The following is a 25,645-nucleotide window of genomic DNA, read 5'->3' as shown; positions in this document are numbered from 1 at the left end:
ACGACGTGGCAACTTCAAATATTCCTAATATGGGAGTGAGTGCAGAAAGCTCGGGCGCTTGTCAAAGCTGTGTATGCAAACATACTGTAAGTCCAGCTTTGATTTATTTTGCATTTACCGTTATTTTATCTGTATAGGAAAAAAAAAAAAACATGTTTTATGTGTAAGCGCATTTTAGTGCTTTTTACACAGATGTATGGCTTCAGTGATGTATTTAGAGGAAATATGAATAAAAAGTTGACGTCCAGCTGTTGCATAGAGCCGACAACAGCTGTTTAGAATAGTCACAAAGAGATGCATCAGAAATAAGGTGTATTTTGACTCCCTTGATTTCCCTTTTAGGGGTTGAAGGGCAAAGAAAGATTTTGAGAGTAGGGCAGGTCCATGAGTCACCTTTGTGTTGTGCTTTGAAATGATGTGGCATGTGCACTTTGAAACTGTGACAGGACACAGTACACAGTCAACTGCGAAAGTCAATGGAAAACATCTCAAATAGAAACCTGTGAGTTATTTGAAATTTGATTCAAATTTGTTTCTGCAATACTATTGTCAGTTGTTAAATGATTATATTAAAAATAAAACATTAATCTTACAGTACGTTCCTTTTTATGTGCATGACAATTACAGTCAAGTTTTTCGAAACCACTTTATATTGTGTCTTTAACGGCTATTAACATTTAAATCAATAATTTGATATAATGCACTTATTGCGTAAATACATGTTTTTACATTGTACTTGTATATTAAAAAAACCTGCATGCACCCGTAATTAATTACTGTAATAACATAGTTACACTGTTGACCCTTCCATTACACCTTAACCCAGACTTAAAACTAACCACTAAACCCGTCCTTAACCTCTACCCGTCTTCCACCTCAACATGAACTCAATTAGTACATTGTACGAAACAAACAATCTTTTGCCTTAAGACAGCTTATAAAGTGGAACCCTGCCCTGGTAAAATACAAAATGTAATACGCTTTGTTCTGATCTCATACTGATGTCTTTAGGTATATCATAAGTTACCACTAAAAACACTTAGAGAATTGAAAACAAAGGTTGTTTTTGATTTACTGCTCCCTTCCTGATAAGCAGCCTCTGTATCTATGCTCACTGATAGCATTTGACTTGGTGTGTATACAGCAGACAAAATCCTCCTCTCTTCTCACTAATAACTGTTGTCTTTGCAAGTGCAGTTTTCTTTAGGTTTATCCGGCACTGCGTTGTGTGATGGAGCCCAGAGGGCAAGGCTGGCATATGCCAGGCCATCAGTACCAGTCTAGTGAGAGAGACGACCACTACAGATCCTCCCAGCAAACACCGTATTACTACCCACCTACAGACCCAAGAGGGAGAGAAAGACAGTGGCCCCATGTGGATCCTCGGTATGGAAGCTACATGGCCAGTCCTCCTCCTAAACCAGAGTATATTGCTGGATATAACAGCAGTTATGCATCAAACCAACCGTTGCACTTCAGACCTCATTCCAGGTAACAGTAAGATTATCAATCATGCAGCAAAATCAATATTTCTTTTTTCAGTAAACATGCATGTCCTTAAAACAAAATGAATGTACTTTAGAAGCAAGACTTGTTTTTATTATTAAGTTTATTTTCTTTACCCAGTTGGCTTATCATTTTATTGGCATAAACCTCAATGCACTTTTAAGCTCGTTTCACAGATTCATAAATAAGACTAAGGTAATTGTGAGATTGTAAGCATACAGTAAGAGAAAATAAACATTGTATGATATGAAGTTGCACTTATTCATAATTTTCAGATAGGGTAAGAAAAATAAACGTGTCTTAATAATGAATAATAATTTATGTAATTTTGCTTCTCAGTTAAATTTGACCGTACATTTTTTTACAGTGAGAAAAAAAATAGATTTGAAACAAATCCTGTTCTTCTGAATCCTGAAAAAAATCTACAGGAAATCCTGGTTTGCACAAAAAAGATTTAATATTAAGGAATAGTTTGCTTAAAAAATAACATTTTCAGATAATGTACTCACTCCAAGGCCATCCAAGAAGATGCATATTACTTTCTTTCCTCAGCCAAAGAGAAATGAAGGTTTTGGAGAAAAACGTTCCAGGATTTTTCTCCATCTAATGCAAGTGAATGGTGCCCAACATAGGTATATAGTTTTTAACTACAAATGCTCACCTTGGTCCAACTCTGCGAAGCGCATTTATGAGACGGTTGAGTTCACAACCTTTTGCATAATGTCCGCACATTGGGAAGGCCACTTGTGACGTAGGTGGCAAGAGGAGTTTACATCCAGAATACACACGTGAACAATAAACTGAAACAAATACTAATAAATAGCAATGACCATTTTGTTTTGGTCAGCGCTCCTTCACCACACTTGTAAACAATTCTTGCCGCCTATGTCACGCATGACCTTCCCAATGTCCATACATCATGTGCATATGTCAGTATATCATTTATTTTATTTTCTGAAAATTACTGATCGTTTTGCTTGAGAATACCCTTATTCGTTGGCTAGGGTTGTGTGTGGAGCCCTTTGAAGTTGCCTAAAAATGGATTTTGGACCATCAAAAATGGTCTAGGTTTGGCACCATTCACTTGCATTAGATAGAGAAAAAATCTGGAATGTTTTCCTCTAACGCCTTAATTTCTGTTTGGCTGAAGAAAGAAAGTCATATACAACTTGGATGGCCTTGTGGTGAGTACATTTGGGATGAACTATTCCTTTAAGCAGCACAACTCTTTTCAGTATTGATAAAGAAATGGAAATTAAAATAGAAAACAGTTGTTTTAAACTGTAATAATATTTCACAGTGTTATTTAATTGTTTTACTGTATGTTTGAATATTACAAAAAAATATTACTGACCCAATCTTTTAAACGGCATTAAACATTAATATATTGAAAGACCCGGCACCTTGTTATTATTTGTCCCTGAATGAGCGCAGGTCTAAAATCCCAGGTCTAATTGCTAATATCTGTTCAGGCAGGAATATGACTACCCCACTTCCAGCTACTGGCCTTACAGAGAAGACTACGGGTATTATGATTATCATGGTTATCACAGACCACAGTACAGCTCCCCAGGTACATAATATTCAATCAGAGGCCCTCAGTTTTTAATTATCTGCAAAATTCAATCTAATGTTCACCTCATTGCTGTTTTGTAGATGGTGGTGGCTGGAGCCAGACAGATGGTTGGAGAACAGAGGGCTATCAGGGCAGAGGACTGCAGCAGGAGTCTGCAAGAGCTTCATACATAGATCAGCAGGGGTCTGTTGACTTTGACATGCCTGAAACGGGCTTTTTTTTTTCAGTGATTTTGTAAAAGTAAATAAATAATCATTTTAAGTGATTTGACACATTTTATTTAACAGCTATAGCCTTAGAACAGACACTCAATATGGTGTCTCAGAGAGACAGCACAGAGACAGTATGGAAAATGGAGATGGAACTGGAGAGGTTTGTTTCCAGAAATTACTTTTCCTAAGACTTTAGTATAAAATCTTTATACATATAAGACAGCATTACAATATACATTACCTTTCAAATGTTTGGGGTCAGTACGATTTTCTTTTTAAATAAACTAATACTTTTATTCAACAAAGACACATTAAATTGATAAAAAGAGTTTATATTTCAAATAAATGCTGTTCTGTGTAACTTTCTATTAATACAAAAAACAAAACAAAACAGAACAACTGTTTTCAACATTGATAGTAAGAAATGTTTCTTAAGCACCAAATTATCATATTGGAAAGATTTCTAAAGGACTATGTGACACTGAAGACTGGAGTAATGACATAGTGTAACTGTCAGAAAGAGTTGTACCTTTATGGGTACAACAGGTTGTCACTGGGGCAGTACACTTAAGAGACAACTTTGTACCTTATGTACCCCTAAAAGGTGCATATTAGTACCTTAGAGTAGTACTACTATGATCATTTTAGGGTAAATAGGGTACAAAGATGTCCCTTTAAGGTTACTGCCCCAGTGACAAACTGTTTTAACCCTAAATGTAAAATTTTTGCTTTTTTTGAGAGTGTACTGACCCTAAACTTCTCAATGGTAGTGTATGATGGCCCTTAGGCTGTTTTCTTTTTTCTTTAGGTGTATGATAGTGGAGCTCTTGCCAGCTCTAAAGCATCAGGCCTGTCCTCGAGCAGCTATGAGCTCAGCCAGTACATCAATGGAGCTGAACAGAGTGAACCAGATATCATATCTCACACAGGTTTGTCAGAATCATAGTCTTCCTTTAATGCTTAATTTTGCTTAAAAATGTGTGATTAAGTTTCATTTATACGGCAGTTAGTTCTAATCCTTGAATCTGATTGGTCACTGGACTCAGAATGGCTGTTATTTATTTGGTAATTTGATTTAGATGCTGTACCCATGGAGGTAGTCCCACTAAAGTTCTGCATCCCTCATGTGGCAGTGAGTTTTGGCCCTGCAGGTCAGCTGGTATGGGTCAGTCCAGCCCATGCCTCTGAGGGTGAGCCTGCTCAAGTGGAGCTCCACAGCTTGGAGGTTAGAAAGACACGGTACAAACATATTTTAAGTTATGATATGAAATATTATGGTGGAATAAATATGTTCTTTAATGATTTCAGGTAATTCTCTGTGACACACAAGAACAGCAGAATATGAGAGACTATCCTGGACCACTGGCTAGGTATATTTCAAAATATCCCTCTCACAATAATACTTAAAGTGGCAAGACATTAATCTAGTCTGAAAACTTTGCATAATTGCAATATAAAATATATAAATATTGTTTGTTTTTTTCCTCAAAACATTCTGCTAGGTCATCATTAAACATATTTATGTATTAACCTTCTTTGCTAGAGGTCATGTTTAAAGACCCTCACTGATTCCTATAGAGTGCAACAATGCCTGTCCATGACCCAGCCTTAGTTCCAAAAGTTGGTTTGGTTTTTCCCATTCATGTTTCTCATATGGATGTTAAAGTGCCCCTATTATGCTATTTTAAAGGTTCCTTATTTTGTTTTGGAGGTCTCCTACAGTAGGTTTACATGCATCAGAGATAAAAAACACTTTAATTTTCTCATAATATACAATCAAGGATTCATCCTCTCTAAACCCCTCCTTTTCCTAATTTTGCCTCTTCTTTTGCCTACTCTACTCTGAATGTTCAGATGGCCCAGTCAGAATTGTGAGTTTATATATCATACATTCTTTCCGTACAAGTAACTCTTTCCTTAGACAAGTGAATGACCAATTTACTTGTTAGAAAGCACATAACAGGGCTTGATGTCGAGCCCTGTGAAGGATTGTTAGAAGGATATATTTTGTAAACTGAATGAAGGGTAAGTCTTTGAAATGCTGTCTACTTAAATAGATTGCTGCTTTTCTTCTTCTCTTGTGAAGGGAGGATTTGCATAAGGTTGATGCTATTAACTTTGCCCTGCAAATGTCAGAGGAATGTTTGAAGGATGAAAAATTAGAAGATGCCACTTCTGCTGCCCTCTTGTGGCATCTCCTAATACTACTATGCAGACAGAATGGAGTAAGTCCTATTACTTATTACAGTATATTAATGTTACTATTACTAAGCCACTGTAGAATAATTCTGAAGACCATTCTTTTCAGCTTTGTTTGTGAGGTCTGATTGCCCATTTTGCACTGTTAATTTGAGTATGTGTTGGTGTTATGCAGAGAATAATGGGTTCAGATGTTGCAGAACTGCTGATGAGGGACTCCATGAGTACGTGTGGTGAGCTTGCAGATGGAGAAAGCCTCATTGACCTTAACGAATCACCCACACCAGGAAAAGAGAACCTCAATATTGCTGACCTTCTCACTGGATACCCCCCAACTGACAAAGAGGCGACAGAGCAAAACCTTCAGAATTACACAAAACTATTGCTGTCTGGCAGGAAGAAGGTTAATTTTAGTGAACAATATTTTCTCATTTATTATTCTATTTTTATGTTAATGAACCTGTGACATTTTTTGGCCAATTCATTTTTATTTTCTTTGTTGACATTTTCTATTAAAAATGGACATTAGGTTGGGACATAAAGAAGGACTTCTTCATATTTTTTAAAAGCCAATATCCACCCTATACATTTTATTGGACAAACTTATTTCCATGCCACTGTAAAGATAAATAGTTGATATATATTTTTAATCCATTTTCCTATAAGAAAAAGTCTGTACATTGTAAATGTGTACACTACCGTTCAAAAGTTTTGCAGCCAGTAAGATTTTTTTGAAGATGTTTTTGAAAGAATTCTCTTATGCTCACCAAGGCTGCATTTATTAGATTTTTTAGCAGACGTTGCTCCAGTCTTCAGTCACATGATCCTTCAGAAATCATTCTAAAATGCTAATTTGGTATTCAATAATTTTTTTATTTATTATCAAGGTTGAAAACAGCAATGCCTACTATTTTACCATGATTCATTTTTTTCTGGATTCAGTGGTGAATAAAGTTAAAAAGTACAGCATTCATTTGAAATAGAAATGTTTCGTAACATTATAAATGTTTTAATTGTGACTTTTGATAAATTAAATGTATCCATGCCCAATAAAAGTAGTAATTTATTTTAAAAGAAAATCTTTCTGACCCTGAAATCTGACTATTGTAAATATCTTTTCAGATCTCAAATGTCTGATCTTTTCTCCCCTCACTACAGGAGGCGCTGGAGTCAGCCATGCAGAGTGGACTTTGGGGACACGCCCTATTTCTGGCCAGCAAAATGGACATCAGATCCTACAACACGGTGCTGAGCAGGTTTGTAAAAGATGACTCACCCATCTACCCTTGCATTTTAGCAGTAACCACTTCCCATCAATAACTGGCACAGTCAGTCATGTTTTCAAATTGAATGAATGCCCGAATAATCATGATCCCTCAATCACAGTGCAATGTCTCTATAAAATACATTTTAATTGAAATTACACATTTTACAGTCTATAAACATCCTGGTATTTGGTCTGATCAAATACACAGCAAGTGAACATTTATATTCATATAACCGGATATTTGCCTGTTATCTGTTTCATTTATTAGCATTGGCTTATCTTGATATATGCCTCATGAAGAATTAACATTAACTGATAGCTATCCCAGTTTTATTCCATAGTGAAATATGCTAAATACATTTGTCATGGTCTAATATGTTTATCGCAACTGGCTCACCTTTACAGTTACTCACCCTGCACCATCTGTGAGACAGTGACATCGCTGTTCCCTCTTCCTCTCTCAAGACACATTCCTCCATCTTGGTTGAGTTTAGGGCTTCTGCGGGTTATCAAATGGGCACCCCCCCCTTCCTCGAGGTTTCATCGATTTAAGCACATGACATCTGGGGGGGTTGGTGGTGGGGACTCGACGGTAAAAACAGCGTCCTAGTTCTGACTCTATTCTTGACCTTCAAACTCAAGATGTTCTTAGCCCTTCCCCATGTTGGGTCTGCCACCTCTCAATCCGTTTTATCCATATCCACCGGGATGCTAATGTCAATCCCAAGCAGTCCAAGTGACCTCTAAAGCAACTGCCCTGTGAAACCCCTGCAGCCAACCTCTACCGGCAGGTTCTAAGCCTTCCATCTTGTCCTTTGGAGAATCAATGCCTGATATTTCTTAAGATTACACTTGTGTGCCTCTTCTATCCTCTCTTCCCAGGGTACTGTCAGCTCAATAAGTACCATCTTCTCTGTACTATTCGACCAGAGCAAAATGTCAGGTCTGAGACTAGTATGGATTATTTCTTCTGGGAATTTGAGTTGCTTCTTAAGGTCTGCCCGCATCTCCCAGTTGTTTTGCGTGGCCAGAACTCATTTACTCCTTATCTCTGTTGCCCCAAACTTAAGAAAATCTGAATGAAACAAGGCCCGATAAAGAAGTTGTTTTAGCTTCTTTCTTGCTTGCTTCACCCCGGCAGCTAGCTTAGGCAAAATTTGGTCATGTCGCCTCCGAAATTACCCAGCTACCAAACTTGACCTGCACGAGGAGAGGACATGCTCAAGATTAGCTGGCCTTTCTCAGAGTGTGCTGTTGTGTCTCTCTGCTAACCCCCATGTATGGAAGTTCGATGTAGTAGGTAGGACATTGTATATAGAACACAACAGGAACTAAATCTAATGCTCTAGATATCCTGCAAGGTCAGAACCCTCTCCCACACACTTTCCCACCTTATCCAGCTGCCCTTCTTATTATGGTTGCAGGCTTTAAGGTGCTCTAAGTGATGTTGGGTGACGTTACTTCTTGTTGACGTTTAAAGTATTGTCAAACAAAACGGAGGCTAGATAGACCCTCCCTCCCGTTTGTGGAGCCTGGGGTGTCTACAGAGACCGCGTTTTTTTACAGTGTGTTCAGGGGACAGGCAGCTAGCGGATGGTGAGGAGATGTTTGCTGTATGTGACAAAAAAATGTTTTGGCCTAAAAAACACGTGACATTGCTTAGAGCACCTTTAACATGTTGATTTTCATGTTCTTCCTTGCGGACCTCCCTTTGCACCATACCACGCTGGTCCCTTTGGATTCGCCTGCTTCCAGCTTGCCCTGGTCGAGCAACCTAGCCCTTGCCTTCCCTGGGCCACTAAGCTATGTCAGCATGATGCAGGTGCTCCTCCACCTCCTTCAATGCTCTGCCAGCTAACCACTTGCGAACTTGTTCTTGGACTGTTGGAATGATGTCCTCTTTGATCTTAAAGTGAAATCGATCCTGGACTTGCCCGCTCCTCAACTCCAAACTTCTGGAATTTGCGAGTTTGAACTCCATTCTTGCCCAATCATTCTTGCCCAATCTGTGAGCTCAACCTAGTACCCTTCGGGTACTGATCTTACCTTGATGGTCAAGTCATCCATGAAAGCCTGTTGGGTGCCATCTGCCAGTATTGCACCTCGATGTAACTTCTCGGCTGACTTCACAAGGAGGTTCATTGCTGCTGAGAACAGAATGACTGACATTTTACCTCTGCCAGTCAGTGGTAAAGGTACCACAGGTGAAACGCATGTTAACCTTACTGAAGTAGCACTACGAGAGTTTTTTGGAAGCGCTCTGCGACATGGTAGGATTCTTGAGTGGTAGGAGAACTTGTGGAGTATAGTTCTATAGGCGTTGGTAAGATCAAGCCACAGAACTGTTAGGTTGCCTAACCCCCGAAAAGCACTCTTTTTGAACTGACGTGTCCCTATACAAAAAAAAAAGAAGCATTTTACCCTCCACATTGTGGAGTGAAATGGTATGAAATTGATTGATATTATGAAATTCTCCTCCTTAGAGATGAAACACCACTTAGCAACCAACCAATCGTCAGCAAGGAAGTTCTTCTTCCATACCACTTTCATCAACCTCCAGAGTCATCTCCTGAGCCTTTCATAATGCTTGTACACCTTGTACAGTATACCATTTTGATCTTCCTCTGGCTATCTTAAGAAAGTTGTTGATATCCTTCTAACTGGTTTCTCTAGTCCAAAAGGGATAACTGGTTCAGCTGGTTTAATGAGTTTCTTCATTTCTTTCTTCATTCTATTGTCACTATAAACTTGACAGAGATGTTCTTACGCCCCTTCCTTTGTTACCTCCTTTGTTGCTCTTCCTTTCTAACTCTCCTGATCTTTTGCCACCCAGAAGTATTGACAAGTACTTGAATGGATTCCTGATGAAGCTCCCTAAATTGATGAATTGATGATTCCCGATGAAGCTCCCTATCCGTTTCCCTAAATTGTCTCAAATTTCAGTGAATGCTGGCTTCTCTTCTGTGGCTTCACGGAAAGCCTTTTTTAGACTCCGAAGAAAGCCTCTTATGTTCGCAATCTCCTTAAGGCTGTAGGTAGGTTGTGAGCACTTTGCGAGCAAACATCTTTGTCTGGTGTATCTTCAAGATCCCTCTCGTTTTTGCATACCCTCCCACATCACAGACCTGGAATACATCGCTTGGCTCTTCCATTGTCGATTGTCTATCCTGGTTGGTCATAACTGTGGTCTTTCTTGTGGGTTGCTCATCCGACCCTGTTCTCGCCCGACCCCTGGGGTATCCTATAACTTTCTATAGCCATCAATGTTTCTTCTCATGGAGAATGTGCTTCAGCCTACCAAGCACCTCTGCTCTGGTCTTTCCTAACGGCTGCTGTCTCTCATGTTAATCAAAGAACAGAAAATCACTCTCTGCTCTTGAATGAATAACTTTTGTAACTTTAATTGTAAGCATTAATCTGTGTTAAATTTTTACAATGAAGACTATCCAGTGTTTGTAACATTTGATTACATTAATTTATGTAGTATTTCTTACCTGAGTTTATTGCTAGACCCACCTGAAAAACATAAAGCCATGCATTTTATTTGTGCTGTTGTTTGCAATTAGTTTATTTGTTCTTATTTTATTACTGACATTTTACTTTAAGAGCAGATTTTTGTTTGTATATGCTGTTAATTTATATTTCTTAGAAAGAAAATCGGAATCAGCAAAAATCTGCATTGGCAGGTCACACATACAAAAAAAATCAGAAATCAGAATAAGCCAATAAAATTGCAATCGGTGCATCTCTATATAGCAGACTGAATATTTATGTGTTTGACAGATTTACAGGCAGTCTGGCTCCGAGTGACCCGCTGCAAACTGTCTTCCAGCTGCTCTCTGGGAGGATTCCAGCCGTTTCCATGGTAATCTACATTCTGTTCTGACTTAGTTTATAGTTAATAAATGTCTTTTACTTTTTATTATTATTCTTTTTTTATTTCAATTTTAGTTTTAGTTATCAAGTTCAATTAAATGAAAATAAGAAATGTTGCTACTGTAGCAACTAGCTAAAATAAAGTAAGTAAACTTTTATAATATATTTTATTTTTAGTTAATATTTATTTTATTTCAAGTAACAATTCTTTATTATTCAGTTTAATAATATCACTGGCTAGATTTTCACAAAGCTATGGAATGGATTTGAAATGCACTACCTTTCAAAGTTTTAGGGTCAGGAAGGTTTTTAAAAAATACTTTCATTCAAGGATGCATTAAATTGATATGATATTGAAAATGTTGAATGTAACCACTTCTGGTTTTCTCCTATATCTGACTATTGCCTGTTTGACTACTCCTTGGATTCCGATTCTAACTTGTCAACCTGATACTTTTTAAATAAGCATGTAAATATTCTTGTATATACATTGTTACCAGATTAAGGGATGTAGGGGGTTAGACGCCATTTTATTTGTATTGCTTTTTCACTTTGTTTATGGGTAAGGGAGTTAGGTAAGTTGAACTGTATTTTCATTTCTTTCTTTTGTTTAAGGTAATTTAGATTCTAAAAAGAAGATTGTTTTGTTTGTTATTTTGGCCTTGTCTGCCCCTGACGCTAACCCTTCGTGGTCAATAAAATTCATATTACACGTCATCTCTCTGGTAGTGTGACTCTCTTCCTTTTCCTGTTGCGGCTGACCCCTAGTGGTCGTAACAATATATATCAAAATTTATCTCAGGATATGTTTCAGTGAAAAAATAATAGCATTATGGATTTGGAATGACATGAAGTTGATAGAATAATTATATTTCATTAAATTTAAATTTTGAAATGAAATTTTCCTTTAAGCAGAAGTGCAAAACAGAAACCTCCAGTCACGCCTCATGTAAAACCTTTTCTTTTCCTATAAATCATCCTCTTGACCTTCTAAATGTTTTCTGGATGTTCTCCTCTCCTCTTTGCAGTCCTGGAGTTGTGAGAAGTGGGGAGAGTGGAAACCACACTTGGCTGTTATGCTGTCCAATGAGACAGCAGACCCAACCATACATCACAGGTCCATCATCACCATGGGTGATACCCTAGGTAATGTCCAGTCCAGTTTCTAGAAATAACCATTCTTGTATGTTCTCTCATATTTTGGCGTAATATAAAATTATTCTTAAAGTAGATCTTGACTTTAAATATGCTTTCTTCTCAGCCTCCAGGGATATGCTGTATGCCTCCCAAATCTGCTACCTCATAGCCCAATGTCCATTTGGCTGGTACAAAAACAGTTCAGAGCGCCTGGTGCTTCTGGGCAGCAAGCAAAGGTGAAGATTCAGTGTAAATGCTAACATATCTGAATAACTGCGTTCCTGACCTGGCTTTTACATTTAATCTTTTGATTGCAGTGCACAGTTTTCCAAGTTCTGTCACAACTCTGCCATTCGCTGTACTGAACTGTTTGAGTACTGTCAAAGGCTTGGAAATCCTGAATTTATCATTCCTGCTTTTCAGGTACAATTCACACATTATGTACAGAAGTGGTTCCCAAACGTTTTAGAGTGCCCCTTGAGGCATTTAACATCCCTCTGTGTACCCCCTCTCTTTCACTTAGACTGCTGTCACAACTTTTCCATGAAGGGACAAAATTTTACCCCTTAGGGCAATTTTTTTTCCTTTATAAAGGTTTTTTAAAGGTTTATAAAGAAATAAATTTGACTTAAAAATAAAGTTATCTGGATAACCTTCTACAGGTCACTATTTTTCACATTCTGATTACATGACTGTTTCACATTTATATGTTGATGTACAGTGGTTCAGTGGGTGATTATGTGATTTATATATTGCATCTATTGTGTTGTGCTCTGTGTAGGTGTATAAATTCCTGTATGCATGCCGGTTGCTGGAATGTGGTCTGTTTTCTCAAGCCTTCCACTACTGTGAGGTGGTGGCAAAAGCTCTGCTCAGGATAGAGGAACCCCATTTAGTGCTGCTTGGAGAGCTTATTAAAGTAACACACCTATACATACAATACTAAAAACTAATCCTGTAGTTTTGTTCATTTTGTGTATGCATTGAAATGTGTGCCTGTTTTGTGATCTGTCTGTTTGCTAACACAGATGGTGGACAGACTGAAGTTCTCTGAGGCACAGCTCAGTGAGACAGGTGTCAGTCAGCCTTTTCTGGACCCTGACTGGCTGGTGCAGATTCGCTGCAGACACCAGACCATGCTGGTAAACCCAATGTTTGTACACTATATGTATGATAGTCGTTAGTCCACTTTAAGATTTTCAGGGTTGTCTATGGGAAGACCATATGGAACTCAATGTAGAGACCACACTGTAATTTTACCGTTTTACCAGTGCTGAAGTGCCAACTAGTCTCTCCCTATGGAGGATCCCTTTACCACTCTACAGATAAAGCGTTGTCGGGAAAATTTGTTTCGCGTACCTACCCAAAGTGACAAAATAAAATAAAATTCTGTATCAAAATTTATAAGGAAAGACCAGTACTTTGTTTAGGCTTGGTTTGTAGGCAATTACAAACCTGCGCACATATATTCAAACGCACATAACTATAGAACCAATTCTTAATGCGCATGTGAACGCCATCAGCCTTTATCACAGGTTCGCGTTTAAAGTCTGTGTAGAGAGAATGGTGTCGTCTTAGCGGCACCTAATTTAATAACAAATGATCGTTGCGACGGAAGCGAATCAATCAAAACTAACTTTAGCTGGAAAATAACTTTATTAAAGCACCGCTATAAAGCCAAAACAATCTCTGTTACCTTAAATTATACGTTTATCTCTGTAAAGCTGCTTTGAAACAATCTACATGGTTAAAATCGCTATATAAATGAAGATGACTTGACTTGACTTTGCATAACCTATGGCTTTCTGACCGGTATTGACCTAGTATTGACATCTGTCTCGGGTAATAAGGTCACAAGTTGTCAGCAAAAACAGATAGAAGTTTACACCTATTTTTAAAGCGTCTCCTGTAACCACTTGTTATTGGATTTCAAAGAGACTATGATTTTGTGACCATATACAGTCATTAGTAAGTATTACTGCATGTTGATAACATGCAAAACAGCTCCCAAATGTACTTTTCCCAAATAAATACATTTTAATCTCATTATATATACTAAAAATGTATATCACAAAAATATTATATATATATGAAACTATGAGAAAACATTAAAAATGTAATATACATATATTAATATCATTTTTATGTAAAATATAACCATATTAACTGAATTTCACATACATGTGTGTATTCCTTACATGATTTTTACCTTTGTTTTGTGAGTTAGCTGTCTTCCACAGTTGTCCAGGGCACATTAGGACACATTTGTATTTATACTACAAAGGTTATGTGGTGTCAACTCCTTATGTTTACCCCTGAACTTGGATTGAGTGAAAATGTTTTGGACCCTCATCACAGCCATATTTAGAGCTAACCCTCTGATCATTTGATATTAATGTAATACTAGTTATAAATAGGGCCTCAGACATCCTGTAGAATTGGCACTTTCCTTAATGATTCATATGATGACCTTTCCACTGGTTCCACCATCAGTGACCTATTTATTTGCTTAGGTGGGGAACTACTGTAGTGAGACATACCAGTCACCAGTCGGGGAGACTACTTGGACTCATGAGGACAGCAACAAGTGTTCAGGTCAAAAACAAATACCAGAGATTTTTGAGTATGTGACCATGATGTTGCCCTTTGAGCCACTAGGTCACAATAAAACTCAGAAAGTCCGTTAGTGTTTCCTGTAATTTCAGTTTGTCAGTATGCTGCAAAAATGTCATGTGTTTTGTCTCTTGGCTTCTCTGTAGATTTTACAGAAGGCTCCCAGACAGAGGCGGTTAACCATGCTAGCACTGACAATGAACCCTCAAACCCATCTCAATACATGAGACCACACACTGATGGCCGGTTTCAGGAGTCTTACTCACCAGCGTGCCTCTCTTCTGAAGAACAGGCTCCTAGGACTGTTGCCCCAGTGCCACTGTACCCGACCCAGCAACCGATGACACTGCCCCCAGTCTTTCCTATGGAAATGTTTGGGCCTCCACCAGTTTCAATAGACCAAAGCCAAGCTAATCTTGATAGCAGCAGTAAACATGATACCTTTCACAGTCACACTGCTGCTTACACTTCGCCTCCAAAAAGCTACAGTAATACAGGTTAAGATTACTATGGAATCAGCATGATGTGTTTCTGGGGCTGTTTACACGACACCGGTTTCAACTAAAAACAGAAAAACTTTGTATGCGTTTTGCCCATTTATTTACACGACAACGGCGTTTTGGGCGCCTGGAAATACAAACTTTTGAAAACGTGTTTTAAAGTGCAAGTTTTTTTAAACTATACCATTATCGTCTCGAAACGTAATTCACAAAAACACAAAAACGTAAATTTATGAAAACAGTGACGTCATGCACATGTGTATTGTTTCTTTGCATTGTGACATCGCCAACTACTGGCCTAACATGCATAATACATTGTTTTTAGTCATTTTGGTGGATCCGTTTGAACAGGAATCGTTCTGATAACTTTGTCGCCTGTATGCGAAAAACGCAAAGGAAAAACATCGTTGTCGTGTAAATGTACCCTTATTTACCATTCTTCAATGATCTCTTGAAACTAATGTATATGTACACTACCGTTCAAAAGTTTTTTAAAGAAATTAATACTTTATTACATTTTCAAAACTGACAGTAAAGACATTTATAATGTTACAAAATATTTCTGTCAAATAAATGCTGTTATTATTAACTTTCTATTATCGTAGAATCCAGAAAAAATATATAACGGTTTCCACAAAAATATTAGGCATCACAACTGTTTTCAACATTGATAATAATAAGGAATGTTTCTTGAGTTTCAAAGAATCATATAAAATATGATTTAAATTTAGAAACAGTTATTTTAATTTGTAACAATACTTCACAATATTACTGTTTTTACTGTATGCTTGATCAAATAAATGCAGCCTTGGCGAGCATAAGGCACTTTAAAAAAAAAACATTAAAAAAATCTTTAAAAACAAACAAACTTTTGAACAGTTGTGTACATATTTGAAACACTGATTTATAATATTTATTTTCTTAATGTTATTTTAAAAAAATTCTTTTCTAAGGTGGTGACTTTTCTGCTGATGCAATAATGGTGAGAAAATGTTTTTTCTCAGTTCTTTTTTATTTGAAAGACTGATCAACCTTGGGGAAGTTGTCTCTGTGTGTTAAATAGAAATTGGAGAAAGTATTTTAACACAAAAAAAATTACACACATCTCCTCTATGCAGTTTAATTGTAAACGTGTGTGTGTGTGTGTGTGTGTGTGTGTGTGTGTGTGTGTGTGTGTGTGTGTGTCTCATACGTTGGTCTGTAATTGTCAATGTTTTATTTACAATTTAAGCAGGGTGCTGCTGAAAACGACGCTGTAGTTGAGAGTGTTAATCAGTCTGGGACAAATCCAAGTGAGGACAACAATAGAGAGGCCAACACACTATCAGCTACGGTATATATTACATCAAATGTTTACACGATTCCCTCTTTACTTTTTGATCTTGTATGTATGTATTTATTATTATTATTATTATTATTATTGTATTGTTTCATTTTTGAACAGAGCTCTAAGCCTGGATGGTTCAGTGGCTGGTTCAAATCCAAGCCTAAAGAAGACCCAAAAGAACAAATCCCAGAACCCAATCCTACCACAAGGGTAGACACCTTTACATTTCCCATAAAGTGATCGTAAAATAACAGTCTAGTATAGTTTATGATAAAAGAGATTTAAATCAGAACAAAGTGAAAACACTGTTTTTTATGACATGTCATCCTTATTGTATAAAATTATTCACTGTTGAGCATGTGGTGGAAAAGAGGGGTAACTGTGAAACCCTCTGCGTCCCTCCTTAAACTGCCATTATTCCATAGTTAGTATTTTAATCATTGGAATAAATCAAGCAATTCAACAATTTGTCAAAGATCATTTTATCTTGCACTCATTATGTTGGCTTGACAAAGCCAACCACCAAACTCGGACCTGCAGACGGTTCTGATCAAGTTGCTATATCTTTTCTAACTGATCCAAATGATAGCAACATGTTAAAACATGTTAAAACCATGCTAATCATACCAACAACATGTTAAATCATGCTAGCAACATGCTAGCAACATGCAAATCATGTTAACAACATGGTTAATATGTTAGCAACATGTTAAATCACGATAACAACTTAAAAAAAAAATGTAACAACATGCTAGCAAAATGTCAAGTTGTGCTAGCAACATGCTAATCATGCTAACAACATGATAATCATGTTAGCATGTTGCTAACAATTTGTTAAGTCATGTTAACACTATGCAAATTCATGGTAGCAACGTGTTAATGTTAGCAAAATGTTAGATCATGCTAGCAACATGTTACTAAATGCTATTCATGCTAGCAACGTGTCAAAATTCATGCTAGCAACTTGTGAAAACATGTTAGCAAAATGTTAACAACATGTTAAATCATGTTAGCAACATGTTAAATCATGTGAGCAACATGCTAGCAGTGTGTAAAATCATGTTTCCAACTTGTTAAAACATGTTAACAACCAGCTAAATAATGTAAACAAAATGATAATCATGTTAACAACATATTAAACATGCTAGGAAAGTGTGTCAATTTGTGCTAGCAACATGTTAATCATGTTATCAACATGTTAAAACATGGCAACATGTTAGATCATGTTAACAATATGATAACAAAATGCTAATAATGCTAGCAAAATGCTAATCATGTTAACAAAATGCTAAAACATGCTAGCAATGTGTTAAAACATGTTAGCAAAATGTGAAAAATATGCTAGTTCATGTTAGCAATATGTTAAAACATGTTAGTAACATGTTAATTCATGTTGGCAATGTGCTACAACATGCTAGATATTTGCTAAAACATGTTAGCAACATGGTATTAAATGCTAGTAATGTATTAAAACATGTTAATCCATGTTAGCATTGAGCTAAAACATGTTAGGAACGTTAATTTATGCTAACAATGTGTTAAACACTAACAACATGTTAATCATGCTACGACATTCTAACAACATGATAAAACATGCTAAGAAGAATATAAAACTTTTGAACTTTCAGACAAGGCTTTGTCAAGCCAACATAAAAGTTTGTCCCAACGAACTTTACTTTCTAGTTACAGTTATCATAGTTACTTAAACCTGATAAAGCTCCTTTCCAATGGCCATAAAAAGCATTTGCACAGTGACAGTGTTAAGCTTTGTTTTCATTGAGCCTTGTTTGCAGTCAAGTAACAAAATTTTGGTCTTTCCTGTAAGGAGTCATCAGCCAACTTTCCTTTCCCTTCTCCTCCTCCACCGATCCCAAAAGCTTCACAGCCTCAATTCAGTGGGATCAATCCCTTTTCTAGGAGTGCTGGTGAGTGAAGAACATCTGTACATCTGCCTGGTTTTGGCATCACTGACTCAGCAACTGAGCTTTGAGACTGTTGTACATTGAATGAGCATTAGCTGACAGAATCAAACTGTCCTAAATCACTGCAATTGCTCTGTTTGACAGTCATTTATTAGTTTTTAGTTAATGATTAACTAATCATGTACAAAACATGACTATACATTCATAAATGATTAATAAGTGGTATGCTAACAATTTACAAATGTCTTGTAAGTTAACTAAAAAATAGTAAATCATGAAATAATCAAACAGATCATTAGTAGATGGTTAATAAGTTAGTTGATATATTATTAATCCCTTATAAATCACTGAAATATTTGTCAAAATTGTTTTGTATCATTATCTCAATACACAATGGTTAATCATGAACAGATGATGAAGAAACCATTTGTAAATGATCAGTATATTGTTTATAGATGTATGGTGAAGTTGTAATCTGGTCTGTGTTCAAAAGCACAAACACGCATGCTTACATTGCAGAACAAACTAAACGGTTCAACACCTGTTATAATTTATGTGTAAATGCATGAATAGATAATTTACAAAGCTTTCTGCATCCACTAATCTAAAGTGTAAACTATTTCTGATTTGTAAATGTGTTGTATATAATTTGTAGATCTTTCTTACCTGTTGATCCTTACCTGCTGATACCTGTACCAAATGATGTGTATGAGTCATTTACAACACTTTATGCATCCCCTAATCTAAAGTGTAAACTACTCTATTTGTAGATCTTCTTTATAAATTGTGTACAAACTGCATTTTTTAAATGTATAACTTATTTAAAGGTATATATACCTTTCAGTTGCAAATCTATACAAATCCCTTATTAGATATTTAAATAAGTATATTTGACTGTTATATAGAATAGATATCTTTGAGCCCCTAACGAATCCCTATACTAAATGTAACCACTTTTCAGCAACTTCACAAAAATGAAAATGTAATACAGATTAATTTATAGTGACAATTATCTTAGTTACAATATACTATTTTGTGGATCATTTTAAACTCCCTACTTCACCCTATAACCCTAAAGATAATCATTTTGACAATATACAGTCACAATAATTCATTTAAAATATGACAAAAAGCAGTATAAAGAATAGACAAGCTACATTACCAGTGCTCTGACAGCAAAATATAATTAACAGAATTAAAGCTGTTAGTCGCTGCAAACATTCCCCTGATCCGCATGTCCATCCTCTAAAGAGTCACTCTGCATCTCGAACCGTTACTTTGTAGTTTGTAATGCAATGTGAGTGCTGACTGGTGAAGGTATAGACAGCTGTCTTCTCTGACACACATGGAGTCTTTAAATCCTGTGCATCTGCATGTGGGCTTCAGTGGAAGGTAAAACTGGTTCTGAGGTTCACATTATCACTAGATCCACTCAGAACACAAGTCTGTGAAAGGAGTGAAAGGATTTAACGTAACCCACTGGAACCCCCTGACTGTGAGTTATATATAAATGTTTATCCACTTGAAAACAAATACATAACTCTTCTTAAAAATACTGTTTTAAGCATACTGTTAGTGCTTTTGAACACAGACCAGATTACAACTTCACGATACATCAATAAACTACAGGGTGGGCCATTTATGGATACACCGTAATAACATGGGAATGGTTGGTGATATTAAAGTCCTGTTTGTGGCACATTAGTATATGTGAGGGGGCAAACTCCTCAAGATGGGTGGTGATATATACATATACTAATGTGCCACAAACAGGACTTTAATATCACCAACCATTCCCATGTTATTACGGTGTATCCATATAAATGGCCCACCCTGTATATACTGATCATTCACTAATGGTCTGTTCATCATTAGTTCAAGATTAACCATTGTTTATTGAGATATGGATACTTAAACAATTTTGACAGATATTTCAGTGATTTAAAAGTGATTAATAATATATCAACTAATGACATATTACACATCTACTAATGATCTGATTGTATCATGATTTACAATTTTTTAAGATAACTTACAACACATTTGTAAATCGTTAGCATGCAACTTATTAATCATTTATTAATGTAGTTGTGTTTTGTAAATAATTTGTTAAATATTAGTTAAATAATTAGTCTTTCTCAGCGCAGATTGTGGCAGAATAAACAGGTTGAAAATATTTTTCATAAAAATTTGTAAAGCATATATTTTTCCATTTTATTTACTTAATATAGTAGTCAATAATGTTAGAATATCAGTGAATTTGTCTGTGTCTGGAAAAGTAAAGATTTAGTTCTTTCAAATCAATGAATCACATCTAACATAAAAGTTGTGCATATATATATATATATATATATATATATATATATATATATATATATATATATTTATGAGGACAGAAATTTGTATAATGACAGGGGTATTACACTGGTATTACAATGTGAACTTGATTTATGAGGACATTTCCTGAGTCCTCGTATTTCAAATGGCTTTAAAAACATACTAAACAGTGTTTTATTAAAAATTAAAAAATGCATTAAGTTTTCCGTAATGAGTAGGGTTAGTGTGTGTGTGTGTGTGTGTGTGTGTGTGTGTGAGTGTGCACACCCATTTACTGTATGTATGCATATGTATATAAATACATATGTGTGTGTGTGTGTGTGTGTGTGTGTGTGTGTGTGTGTGTGTGTGTGTGTGTGTGTGTGTGTGTGTGTGTGTGTGTGTGTGTGTGTGTGTGTGTGTGTGTGTGTGTGTAAATACACACACACACACACACACACACACACACACACACACACACACACACACACACACACACTAACCCTACCCCTAAACCTACCCATCACGGAAAACTGTATGCTTTTTTTAATTTTTAATAAAACACTGTTTAGTATGTTTTTAAAGCCATTTGAAATTCGAGGACTCAGGAAATGTCCTCATAAATCAAGTTCACATTGTAATACCAGTGTAATACCCATGTAATTATACAAATTTCTGTCCTTATAAATCACAAAAACCGAGACACACACACACACACACACACACACACACACACACACACACACACACACACACACACACACACATACTCACATATATTATATAAACAAAAACTTTTATGTTAGATGCAATTAATTGACATCAGATTTGACAGCACTATAAAGATAAAAAAAATACATTTTAAAAATTAAAGATTACCAAAAGATCTCGATGGCCTATTGGTGCTATTATCTGGAATATATATGTATTATCAATGTTTGACCAACATATCTGCAGTATTTTGTTCAAATTAAAGGTTTCAAAGTTTTCAAAGCTCAACCAAGAGCTTTAACAAGTCTAATAGGAAGTTTGTCTCTTTATTACAGGACAAAAATTGTCCGGACCCGTGAATCAGAATCAAGGGTTCATGTCACAGGTAAAAATCCTGAGTAATGTAAATATATACACCATAGCTGTCATGAAAATATTCAGGTTTTATTGTTTTGTTCATAGGGTCCGTAATGAAGGTCTACACTGAAGAATAATCATCAGCTGTGGAACTCAAGGATGCACTTTTGGGTTCCAGCCCAATGATTACATGACTAAGGGATCTCTCAGGCAAACCCATGCAGTTCCTCTAGAGAAGGTCAGAGGAGCGTCTGTATCTTCATATACAGTAACATCTGTGGTTACAGAAATACATTGAGGACATAGGGTTCTTGAAATAATCTGTATGGGTCTGGTGTCCTTTCATATTTGAATGAAGCCGTTGAACAGCTGAAGCACAGCTCCCTATGCTGACTCTAGGGATTTGTGTTATGCCCCTGGGGCCGGGAACAAGATGGAATGGGTGCTGAGCAAAGGTGCTGTGACCCATGGAAACATGAACTTAAACTGTCACAGCTGGCAATGTCAGTAAATTGTATAACACATAACACCTCCCCCACTTCCCCACCTTTGTACATGCAAAAGAAAATGTAATCATTTAAGTGGCTTTTCACAATTCATATGTTTGGGATAGAGAGCCGGACTCTAGTGAAGATGTGGGAAATGTTGTAAATTGTAAAATGAACAGGTGGTCCCTTTGGCCCACAGCCTTGATTTATCCCAGATGGAGAGATATTGATGTTTTAAGTGGTTTACTCAACATCTCTTCCAAAACTGTATTCAAAATGATTGTAAAACTTTCTAATAAAAATCAATTGTATTTGTATACGTCAATGGATTTTATTTACGACTAAAATATACTTAATTATATAAATTACAACTAAAAATATGGAAATATGAGCCAACATCTCTTGTTGCAAAGCAGGACAGTGGAATTTGACCAGATGAATGCCATCTTCTTTTACCATGAGTGAGCAGGTCTGGCAGCAAAGCGACAAATGTTACCAGAAGTGGCACTCTGGGAATTAGGTCTCGTGTCCTCAAGAGAGACATACAGAGCCAACAACAGGAATAAATCACTATTACAACACCCTCTCGTGTCTCCAAAACCACATTTCACACATAAAAATGACATGAATCCTAAATAATACTGGATTTTATTTAGTCTGTCTGGTGTGACATTTTGTAATGAAGAAAAAAGCATTTTTATTTGTAATGGTAATGACATTCATATTCAATATTATACAAGACAATCTCATTTAAGTCAGTGATTTTAGCAGCATAAAAGAAGAGGTAACAGTTTTATAATTAATTTAATTCATCATATAACATGTACCAACCTCAAAATACATGTTTCCCTGCTGCATACATTTCTTACCAAAAAAATAGTACTATATCACATAGTAATATCTTTTAGCTTTTAACAACATATCTTGAAACTTAAAATAGCACTATGCTTGTTTCACCACTGAGAATTCAGCATAATTATTCCACCTTACTTTCTGTTTCTCACACACAGAGTCTGCCTTGGTCGACAAGAGGCCATCAAGTGCCATTAACATGTTACAAATGGGTCACCGGTGTGTTTACAGTGTGTGTTTTTTTTGCTAGAAATATACACAGTGATTTATTTGAAATCCAAGCCTTTCAACGGTGGTCCCCACCATTCCCTGCATTTAACACTTGTATAAATAGATACGTCTTAAATTGTTTTTCAATTCTAGCTAAATATAACCATGTTGTTATGGCTGAATTGTGATAGGTAAATACACTGTAGGCTGAATTGTGATAGACAGACAGACAGACAGATAGATAGATGGATAGACAGATAGACAGATAGAAAGAAAATAACCCAGGCTAACTTACAGTCTTCCAGTTACTTCAGTGTGAAATGGGTAGGAACGCAAGTTTTAGCATTAGCGTGGCTCTGCATGTGTTCTTTGAGCAGGGAATCCTGAGGGAAAGATTTACTGCACTGCCCACATACAAAGATCATGCCTTCCCCATGCTGCTTCTCATGCCTCTTGAGTGCTGCAAGGTGGCCAAATGACATATCGCACCGTTGGCAGTGGTAAGACCGCACAGCTGCGTGAATACGCTGGTGTCGCACAAGTCGGGACGCCACGGCGAATGCAACCCCACATTCTGAGCACTTGTGTGGCCGCACTCCACTGTGAACTGTGAGATGTTCGGTGAGATTGGAGGACTTAGTGAAAGCTTTGGAGCAAATAGAGCAGGCGAAGGGACGCACTCCGCTGTGGATTTTCCTGTGCTCCGTCATGCGACTGGCCAGGGCAAATGACTTCCCGCACTCCGGACAAACAAACGGCTTCTCACCCAAATGCGTACGCTCGTGGCGGAGAAGAGACAGGGGTTTGTTGAAGGTTTTGCCGCACTGCTTGCAGAGGAACGGCTTGTTGTTGGTGTGCATGTTGCGCTCGTGTTTCCGCAGGTCAGAGGAGCGCACAAAGTCCTTGCCGCATTCCTCACAGATGTATGGCTTCTCTCCGGTGTGCGTTCGGATGTGTTTGCGGAAGTCAGAGGACCAAATGTAGCTTTTCTCACAAAACGGGCACTGGTAAGGTCTTTCGCCCGTGTGCAGCCGCTTGTGCTGCTGAAGAGTCCCCTGGTGCGAGTAGGCCTTCCCGCACAAGTCACAAACGTGTGGTTTAAGACCGCGGTGCGTATCGATGTGGCTCAACAGGTTGCTGGACTTTTTGAAAGCCCAGTTGCAGTAAGTGCACTTGTATGGACGGTTTTCCGTGCTTCCCTCCATTCCTCGCTTCTTAATGGTCGCAAACACTACCTGATTTTTTAAAACCTGCTTCTGTGAAGATTTCAGGTTGTCCGCTACGTTTCCCTCCACCTCACATTCGCCCGCCGCAGCTTCATGCTGATTTCTTGGAACCGTTGCCAGTTCACATGGAGTAGTGATATCCACCTTCTTATTCACCTTCACGTTGGTGATGCTGGTCGCTTCCAAGCACTCAGATCCAGACTCAGCCTCCACGTCAGCTTCATCCACTCTCCTTTCCTTTCCAGAGGATCGTTCAGAACTTTTCACATGAAGGTGGCATGAAGCTTCAGTTCTTGGATTTTTAGTAATCATCTCTTGGATTCTTGTCTTATTGTTTTTTCTTTCATCGCAACTGGTAGAAGTGCTGCTATCCTCTTCAGTATGTAGATTAAGGCTCATTTTCATGGTGTCTGCAATGTTACTCTCCTTAGGCAGATAATGCCTCTTGCTGATGAGAATCTTTCTAATACTTCGTTTTGATATGTAGGCATTATCTTTTAAAGCTGCTGGATTCCACAGGTCATTCATATTAGCCATTGTAGTTTAGTGCATTGACCTTTATTAGCCAATAGAAATAATCTATGTTTGCAATGCCTGCCAAAAATAATTCATACGTTTAGTTGTCAGATTTATATACAGTATAATATTATTATAAATACAGTTGATCTCAATTTTATAATTCATAATCATAGTGTCAATTGCCAATCAATTATTATCAATTGTACAGCAGATTCAATTCTAAGAGGCTCTTGTTTGCCTTATTTTAGGCTATGAATTAACTCTGGATTTGAGAGTAAGGATATCCAGTATAAATTATATTTACTGGGAGACCATCCAGTAGATCGTCTTGATCTTAGAGTTACGCAGTCCTGAGCCAGCAAAGAACAAGACTTTATTATCAGCTGTCATAGTGCATAGTGTGCACTCCAAAGAAACATTCAACTATTCTGCACATGCAAAGAGTCTCTTACCTTGGCAGCAACAAGTCCACCAATGCTGATTTCAAAGAGAGCAATTAATGCACTTCCTCTTTATGGTGGATTTTAGGCAGACGTTTAGAATACCATAGGAGGAGCCAGAGCTTACACTTCACATGGGGGAGTGCAACATATTCTGGCAGTGGTCAGCACTTTAGCAAAACCATTTGCTGTGGGGAAAGATCAGCTCAATGACCCTTTCACCCATGACAGGCGTGAGGTACAAGATATTTCCCGGGGAACAGCACATAACATACATACATAGATGTGATTACAATCCATACATACATTATAGTGGATTTAACCACTATAGAGTATATAGCTTCTTTTTTTTTTGCAAAAGTATAATGCAATCATTCCCAATATTTTTAAA

At 37.1% G+C, this 25,645-nt stretch overlaps 2 protein-coding genes across 4 annotated transcripts; one reads left to right on the top strand and one right to left on the bottom strand.

The window, feature by feature from the left end:
- sec16b (SEC16 homolog B, endoplasmic reticulum export factor) lies at window positions 1-22,325 on the top strand. 3 transcript variants are annotated; one of them, XM_084425233.1, is made up of 25 exons: window positions 1-86; window positions 1,198-1,491; window positions 2,979-3,079; window positions 3,163-3,265; window positions 3,370-3,454; window positions 4,103-4,223; window positions 4,374-4,519; window positions 4,603-4,664; window positions 5,381-5,519; window positions 5,669-5,896; window positions 6,652-6,749; window positions 10,544-10,625; window positions 11,665-11,782; window positions 11,898-12,009; window positions 12,091-12,196; window positions 12,555-12,692; window positions 12,802-12,915; window positions 14,287-14,368; window positions 14,533-14,883; window positions 15,840-15,868; window positions 16,118-16,219; window positions 16,331-16,423; window positions 18,039-18,138; window positions 21,498-21,547; window positions 21,625-22,325. In XM_084425233.1, the coding sequence occupies exons 2-25, from the start codon at window positions 1,232-1,234 to the stop codon at window positions 21,631-21,633; spliced, it is 2,829 nt and encodes a 942-aa protein (XP_084281359.1). In that variant the 5' UTR covers window positions 1-86; window positions 1,198-1,231; the 3' UTR covers window positions 21,634-22,325. The 3 variants fall into 3 exon arrangements, with proteins under 3 accessions (XP_084281359.1, XP_084281360.1, XP_084281358.1); XM_084425234.1 differs by lacking the exon at window positions 1-86 and adding an exon at window positions 365-502 and having other exon boundaries at window positions 16,121-16,219; XM_084425232.1 differs by lacking the exon at window positions 1-86 and adding an exon at window positions 365-502.
- A 321-nt stretch (window positions 22,326-22,646) lies between these two features.
- Window positions 22,647-25,344, bottom strand: znf648 (zinc finger protein 648). The gene is made up of 2 exons (XM_084426218.1): window positions 25,267-25,344; window positions 22,647-24,889 (listed from the first exon to the last, which is right to left on the bottom strand). The coding sequence occupies exon 2, from the start codon at window positions 24,830-24,832 to the stop codon at window positions 23,375-23,377; it is 1,458 nt and encodes a 485-aa protein (XP_084282344.1). The 5' UTR covers window positions 24,833-24,889; window positions 25,267-25,344; the 3' UTR covers window positions 22,647-23,374.
- Between the last annotated feature and the right edge of the window lie 301 nt (window positions 25,345-25,645).

The sequence above is a fragment of the Rutilus rutilus genome (assembly GCF_951802725.1).
Source record: "Rutilus rutilus genome assembly, chromosome: 12".
NCBI lineage: Eukaryota > Metazoa > Chordata > Actinopteri > Cypriniformes > Leuciscidae > Rutilus > Rutilus rutilus.
The sequence above is the reverse complement of the archived record's forward strand: the minus strand, read 5'-3'. Positions and strand labels throughout refer to the sequence as shown.